Here is an 8013-nt window from a genome sequence, read left to right as displayed (position 1 = left end):
AGTGAGCAATTCGATAAAAGCTACCGGCTCTTCGGGCAGGTGCAATTATTTCTATGTGCCTACCTGCCAATGAATTGGATTGAGACGCACGTTTAGGCATTGCTCGCTCGCTGCGCTCGCTCGAAAAACCATAGCCTAACATAAAACCAATCCCACTGGCGTTCGACCTTCGATAAGAAGGCGATTTACTTCAAATTTGACAGCGAGCCGCATCGGTTGTGAGGTTGGACTAGATTTTTACGAGCGCACGCTGCGAGCAAGCAACGATTACAATTTTCATGCTACACACATACTTCATAGTTCCTAACATATATTTTCATTAGTTTCAACTTCCTGGTTATACATATACTTTATATTTCCTTACATTTAGTTCCGGTTAGTTCCAAGTTTTCTCAGCGATACTGGTACTCACGTTGCACTGTACTTCGTCGAACTATTACTCTTTGTGTAAAACAATTGATAACATGTAAACTTTGCTCAGTGAGCAATTCGATAAAAGCTTCCGGCTCCTCGGGCAGGTGCAAATATTTCTGTGTACCTACGTGCTAATCAATTGGTTTGTGACGCACGTTTACGCATTGCTCGCTCGCTGCGCTCGCTCGAAAAACTATAGCCTAACCTAAAACCAATCCCACCTGCGTTCGTCCTTCGATATGGAGGCGATTTACTTCAAATTTGCGAGCGAGCCGGATCGGTTGTGAGGTTGGACCATTTTTTTACGAGCGTGCGGAGCGAGCAACGATTACAATTTTATGCTACACACATTCTATATAATTCCTAACATATATTTTCATTAGTGTCAACTTCCTGGTTATACATATACTTTATATTTCCTTACATTTAGTTCCGGTTATTTCCAAGTTTTCTCAGCGATACTGGTACTCACGTTGCACTGTACTTCGTCGAACTATTACTCTTTGTGTAAAACTATTGATAACATGTAAACTTTGCTCAGTGAGCAATTCGATAAAAGCTTCCGGCTCTTCGGGCAGGTGCAATTATTTCTATGTGCCTACGTGCCAATGAATTGGATTGTGACGCACGTTTAGGCATTGCTCGCACGCTGCGCTCGCTCGAAAAACTATAGCCTAACCTAAAACCAATCCCACCTGCGTTCGTCCTTCGATATGGAGGCGATTTACTTCAAATTTGACAGCGAGCCGCATCGGTTGTGAGGTTGGACTAGATTTTTACGAGCGCACGCTGCGAGCAAGCAACGATTACAATTTTCATGCTACACACATACTTCATAGTTCCTAACATATATTTTCATTAGTTTCAACTTCCTGGTTATACATATACTTTATGTTTTTTCGAGCTATCGCGGGGAGGCGCGGTCGTTAGAATACGCGCCAACGGGAGTCGTAAATTCCCGTTACGATTAAAATGATCGACACCACGAATAGTTCGATCCCCGTATTTCGATTAAGATAATAGGGGTGATTCAGGTATGATAACACTGTGACTCACAGAGTTAAAATTTATATTTCTAACACTTAGTATACACGATTAAATAGATATAAATAATTAACAACTTATCGCACGAAAATAATATAGATGTGTACAATATAGAGCAAGGCTCTTACAATTGAATTTAGTCTATTAGTGGACGTAGCACTGTAGGATACTTAGTAGAATAAGTGAATGTTCGACAATGTCTCGGACCGACTTGGTTTACGTTCCGTTGGCGTTATGCTTTACGATATTTATATAAGCTCGTCTGACCTCTCGATGTGTAACGTTCGACTCGTCACAAGGAACTGATCGACTTTGGATGATTTCTTTGTCTCATCTTTAAGACGACCCCCACCATCCTTAGGTCACGCCACCGTTCGCGCCTATGATCACGTATGTCCGCTCTTGCGTGGAAAACGTAACGGACCAAATTCGACGTTTCGAGAACTCGCTGCTTGGCAACAGCTATGCGCTCGTCGATACATTGTATATGATCCGGCGGTCAGATAAGACGATCTGACTGAGACATTGTAGGGCCGCGAGTGACGGTTAGAAAATACAGCCTGTGTTAAACCTCGTGGCGTAACATCCTCCCCCCGTTGAGAGGGTACGGATCAAATGATATGGTGTGGAGTCAGTTGCGTCGCTGGCGAATCTCCTTGGCTCCGTGTGGGTGGTCGGACTCGTCTGGATCTGGGTGAATGGGTAAGGGGACCAGTCTTTTGACGCCACGATCCAGGGTAGTTGTTGCCGTCTGCACGGTGGCGGTCCGTATGATTCCGTCGACTCCTGGATGGACCTTGATCACGCGGCCCAAAGGCCATTGCATGGATGGTACGTTATCCTCCCTGAGAACTACTACGGTGCCTTCTCGGATATCATGTTTGCCCTTATCCCATTTATTGCGGCGGGTTAGCTCGTTGAGGTACTCTCGATGCCATCTGCTCCAGAACTGCTGTTTGATCTGGTGGATGCGCTGCCAACTTGATAGCCGCCCTGATGGAACTGTCCTGAAATCACGCTCCCGTAAATTCGTGAGTGTGTCACCGATTAGAAAATGACCGGGAGTGAGGACAGGGGGATCTTTCGGATCGGATGATATGGGAGTCAGTGGGCGTGAATTAAGGATGGCTTCAATTTCAACCACAAGAGTATGAAGGTGCTCAAAGGTCAAGAGTTCCGTGCCGACGACGCGGATGAGATGGCGCTTGAAGGATTTCACCGCGGCTTCCCATAAACCGCCAAAGTGTGGTGAGTTTGGAGGGTTGAAACGCCATTGGATCTGTCGGTCGGCGAGAAAAGTCTGTACCCTCTCCTTGTGGTCGTCAGACTGCAATAGGGTCCGGAGTTCTTGCAGCTCCCGGTTGGCCCCGACGAAATTGGTGCCATTGTCGGTAAGGATGGTTGCGCAATGTCCTCGCCGCGAAATGAATCGACGTAAGGCGGCTAGGAAAGCGTCGGTGGTTAGATCGCTGACTAGCTCTATGTGGACAGCCTTGGTTGCTAGACAAACGAATATGGCAGCGTATATTTTTATTTTACGTCGGTTGCGATCCCTCCTCTCCTTGATGTAGAATGGGCCGCAGTAGTCGATTCCGACGTTCGTAAACGGACGCGATTCGGTAATGCGCGCCTCTGGCAAATCACCCATCAAATATTCCACTGGCGGCGGGTTGGCTCTGCAGCAGCGGACGCACCTTTTAATGGTACGCCACACTTGGCTACGACCGTCGATCGGCCAATAGCGCAATCTTACCGCGTACAGGGTAGCTTGTGTCCCGGTGTGGTGGTTTTTCCGATGCTCCTGGTCTATGATGAGCTCTGTAACAGATGCTTTGGGCAATATAATGGGGTGTTTTTGATTGAAGGGTATAGAAGAGTTGGTTAGTCGTCCTCCGACTCGTAATATCCCATCTTCGTCGAGGAAGGGATTTAATGGCTGTAGTTTTCCTCCAACGTCCCTGCTTCGATCTTTCTGTAGTGTCCGAATTTCCGTCGCAAAATGACCGGATTGTATGATTTTGATCACCCTGTTGTGAGCCCTGGTTAATTCGTCTGTTGTTAGATGGGCAGCTAGGTGTTGTTTATGTTTCCATCGAAGACACCAAGCGACGACTCTGATTAGTCTGGTCCAGGACGAGTATCGGTGGAGGAGGGGGTTATCGTTGTTATTCGTCGTTAGACAGATCGTTTTTTTCTGTTCCGGGATGTCCCCCGACGGTGTAGGGATCCAGATCGGCCAGTTCTCCGGCTGCTGCTTGAGCCATTCGGGTCCGTGTTTCCAGATGTTTGGACGCAGGAATTCCTTGGGAGCCTGCCCTCGGGAGATCAGATCCGCTGGGTTGTCATCCGTAGGCACATGCCGCCAATCGGCGATGTTGGTTTTCGCTTGGATCTCGGCCACGCGGTTCGCTACGAATGTTTTTAACGTATGTGGCGAGGACTTGATCCACTGGAGCACGATAGTCGAATCTGTCCAATAAACTATTCGAGAAACGTCTATAGTGAGGGAAGTCTTTACCATGGACATTAGCGAGGTGAGGAGCAATGCTCCGCTTAATTCGAGTCTTGGGATTGTCAGGGATTTTAGCGGCGCGACCTTTGATCGCGCGGTGAGTAATTGGGTTTCGATACGTCCATCCGAGCTGCGACTGCGCAGATATATACATGCCCCGTATGCCTTTTCACTGGCGTCGCAAAAACCGTGTAGTTCTATCTGAGTAGCTGCCTTGACCACCGTTTTGCGAGGAAATCGAGTATCACTAAGCAAGGGTAGTTGGATATAGTATCGGTCCCATTCTGTATGCAACTCGGATGGCAAGGATTCATCCCAGTCTAGTTTTAATGCCCAGACGCGTTGAAGCAATATTTTGGCTCTGACAATCACTGGCGCGAGCAATCCTAGTGGATCATAAATTCGGGCTATCACCGAACTTATTGATCGCTTTGTGACACGGGTGATGGTCGCTGTGGGTGCAACTGAGTATAGTATTGTGTCATCCTGGGAATTCCAATAGATACCTAGAGTTTTCAATGTCTGTGACTCACCCAATTGTAGTGTTCGATTTGTATCTTTCTCGGATAGTCCACGCAGTATGTCCTTATCGTTAGATGCCCATTCACGGATGTTTAAGCCGCCCGATCTGAGAAGGTCCGTGAGTTCGTGTCGTACCGCTATTAACTCTTCCTTTGTATCGGCCCCGGTGAGGGCGTCGTCGACATAGAAATCACGCTGTACAACCGATGACGCTCGCGGAAATCGATCTCCTTCGTCTTCTGCTAGTTGTTTCAGGCAGCGGAGTGCTAAATATGGGGCAGCTGATAGTCCGAAGGTCACGGTGTTGAGCTGATAAGTATCGATTTCCCCGTTGGAATTGCGCCATAGAATCAGCTGATATTTACGATCGTCTGGGCGTACGAGAATTTGTCGATACATCTTCTCGATGTCACCCGTTAGGACATACTGGTGTGATCGGAATCTCAGCAGAATTTCAACCAGATCTTCTTGGAGTTTGGGTCCGGTATGCAGAGTGTCGTTGAGAGAAACTCCGGTGGTGCTGATTGCTGATCCATCGAACACTACCCGGAGTTTAGTGGTGTTGCTCGATTCCTTTATCACGCCGTGATGCGGCAAATAGTAACCATTATTTGAGGGCTGAGTGTGCGGAATCTTGGTCATATGACCTAAGTCTAAATATTCTTGGATCACCGTGTTGTACGCGGCTTCGAATTGCTTATCGCGTTGGAACCGGCGAGAAAGAGCGGCGAGTCTACTCATTGCAACGGACTTTGATGTCCCAAGTGTGGGAAGCTTCTCGTTGAAGGGCAGGGCGACGATATATCGCCCTTCCTTGTTGCGTCGGACATGGTTACGGAAATGTTCTTCGCACTGTAATTCCGATTCTGATAAATGTGTAGTGGATGGTCCCTCGTCGATTTCCCAGAATCGCGAGAGATCCGTTTGTAGATCGGCTGTGGTAATGTGAAACGAATGTGTGCCCGATTGCGTGGATGGGCTCCCCCCGATAACCCAACCGAAGCGAGTTTTTTGCAAACATAACTCAGTATCGATGGATTGTGGTATTTTAATCTGCCCGACACATAATGAGGCTAACGTTGGTCCCGAGCTTAGTAATATTTCGATAGGGCTTGGTATGTGAAATGTTGGATCGGCTAATTTTAGATTTTTGGGTATCTGGAGAGCGGACCGATCGATTGGATGGTCTGGGACTGCCGATGATATTGTTGGGATTACTAAAAACGTTGCTGTGCGTTCATATTTGCCATCCGTAGAAACAATGGTGGTCGTTAGTTGGCTCCTTGCGATAGTGGTTAAGTCGTCGAGGGCTCCGATTGGGACCGAACATCTCTTTCGTTTTATACCGAGGGAGTTTGCGAATTTCTCAGTCATGAAATTCATACTAGAGCCAGTATCTAGCAGTGCTCTGGCTCGAATTGGAGATGCCCTCTTGTCTAGCACATCGATCTGTGTTGTGACCAGCAGATCATGATGCGGCGTAACGTCTAGAGATATATGTGTCGTTTCGGTCCCTTCCTTTGCGGCCCGTTTGTCTAGTCAGTTTTGACCTGGGTGGGTTTTGGACGCGGATTCTGGGACATTACCCTTGGTCCGTGATGCGCGTGACTCATACGAAGTGTGAGCTTTCATATCGCTTGGGGCCGAAGGTGTAGGGTTATTTGAATGTTTGGCGGGTCGTCTCGAATGGTGGACCGAACGCGGCTTCGATGATCCGGATGGCGATTGTCCATGAGAGGATCGTTTGTACGATGAACGACCTCCCGACGATCGACCGCTTGATGAACGACTGTCTGACCACGACCGACCGCTCGATGAACGATTGCCCGACGCCCGACCGCTCGATGAACAACTATCCGACGACTGAATGCTTGGCGACCGACCCTTTGACGACCGACCGCAGGACGACCGAGGATTTTCTTGTATTTGTTCTCGATGTAGGTACGTATGATGTCGTCGCCCGCAGATATGACACGAACGCGCGGTGCACTGTGTTATCGAATGTCCGTTGCCTAGACAGTTTGTACACAGCGATGCCATTTTTACGAGTTGAAGACGTTCTATGGTTGATTTGGCTTTGAAAACCTTACAGTCTCTGAGTTTGTGGGGTCCGTCGCAGGTCGGACACACCAGCGCCCTGCTGGTTGTGGCATAGGTTCGTCCACGTGGTAGGTTATATCGGCGACGAGGAGGTTTGGGGGGTGACTCCTTTGTTTTCGTTACTTTAGAGAGGAGCTGATTCCCGTTGGCTCGTGTTTTTAGGAATTCCATCAGCTGATGGTAGGAAGGTACTTCCTGATTTGGCAACGTACGTTGCCATTTACGCATACTGGACGCAGGCAATTTTGACGCGATCAACTCGATCAGTACTACATCTGAAGTTACCGACTGTCCTAATCTTTCGAGCGCTTTGAGATTTACGCTGATGGTTTCCATCAAATCCTCAATGGCTTCAGGAGTTTCCTTTTCTATTTCGGGATAACCGCGCATCAATTCCCAATGGCGCATACAGATCCGGAGGGGGCAATTGAATTTCTCCTTCAATGTGTTAAGCGCGATGGGGTAGTTGGCATCTGTGGGTTCCAATGATTGGATGCTCCGTGCGGCCCGTCCAGTGATAGCTGCGCGTAGATATTGAAATTTCTGGACATTTGTTAAATTTTCATTGCGATCTACCGTGGATGAGAACGTGTCATAAAAATAGGTCCAGTTCTCGAGGGCACCGTCGAACTGAGGAGCGCGGACCTCTGGTAGGGTGAGTGATGTCGGCTCGGGCTTCACGCCTGAATCGCGCGTTTTAGTTGGCGAGGGGTTTGGTGCGGGTATTTTATCAAGGAGACCTGTGAACCGTACGTCAATCTCCAGCTTCTCTTGATACAACGCGGCGGCCCGACCGACTTCCCCTTCATCTAACCCTTCTAACTCGTCTTGAACCGCGACTAACTTCTTCCAGATGTCGTCGAACGCTTGACGGCAAGATACTAAGTAACCGTTGTTTACTTGACCAGACTCTTCGTATTCATCGAGTTGGCGTTTCGTGATTGTAAAGCGGTTGGCGAGGCCGCTGCGTCTCCGCCTCAATGTGCTGATCGAGTCAGGTTGAGCCATGTTTGGTGTTAATGGTAGGAACGATCTTACCTTGATCAAATGGGCGTTGATCTGAGAGTCGTTTTTTACTCGCTACAGTGTGGTGTGGTCTCGTGTAGATGCTGAACGAAGGAGGTGTTCCTCTCCGGTGGCGGCTCCTTTGGTCAGTTGACTAAGATGTTGGATTGTGGATTTCACGTGACACTGTATAGTCACTGGTCAGTACACTTCTTTGGTGGCACGTGATCCGGCTCGAAGGACCATGTTTTTTCGAGCTATCGCGGGGAGGCGCGGTCGTTAGAATACGCGCCAACGGGAGTCGTAAATTCCCGTTACGATTAAAATGATCGACACCACGAATAGTTCGATCCCCGTATTTCGATTAAGATAATAGGGGTGATTCAGGTATGATAACACTGTGACTCACAGAGTTA

General features: G+C 48.3%; 1 protein-coding gene across 1 annotated transcript; it reads right to left on the bottom strand.

The window, feature by feature from the left end:
* Window positions 1-2354: 2354 nt before the first annotated feature.
* On the bottom strand, window positions 2355-7000 carry LOC125385463. The gene is made up of 4 exons (XM_048407633.1): window positions 6878-7000; window positions 5839-5941; window positions 2765-5427; window positions 2355-2465 (listed from the first exon to the last, which is right to left on the bottom strand). Exons 1-4 carry the CDS (start codon window positions 6998-7000, stop codon window positions 2355-2357), a joined length of 3000 nt encoding a protein of 999 aa, XP_048263590.1.
* Between the last annotated feature and the right edge of the window lie 1013 nt (window positions 7001-8013).

The sequence above is a fragment of the Bombus terrestris genome, chromosome 7 (genome assembly GCF_910591885.1).
Source record: "Bombus terrestris chromosome 7, iyBomTerr1.2, whole genome shotgun sequence".
NCBI classification, from domain to species: domain Eukaryota; kingdom Metazoa; phylum Arthropoda; class Insecta; order Hymenoptera; family Apidae; genus Bombus; species Bombus terrestris.
The sequence above is the reverse complement of the archived record's forward strand: the minus strand, read 5'-3'. Positions and strand labels throughout refer to the sequence as shown.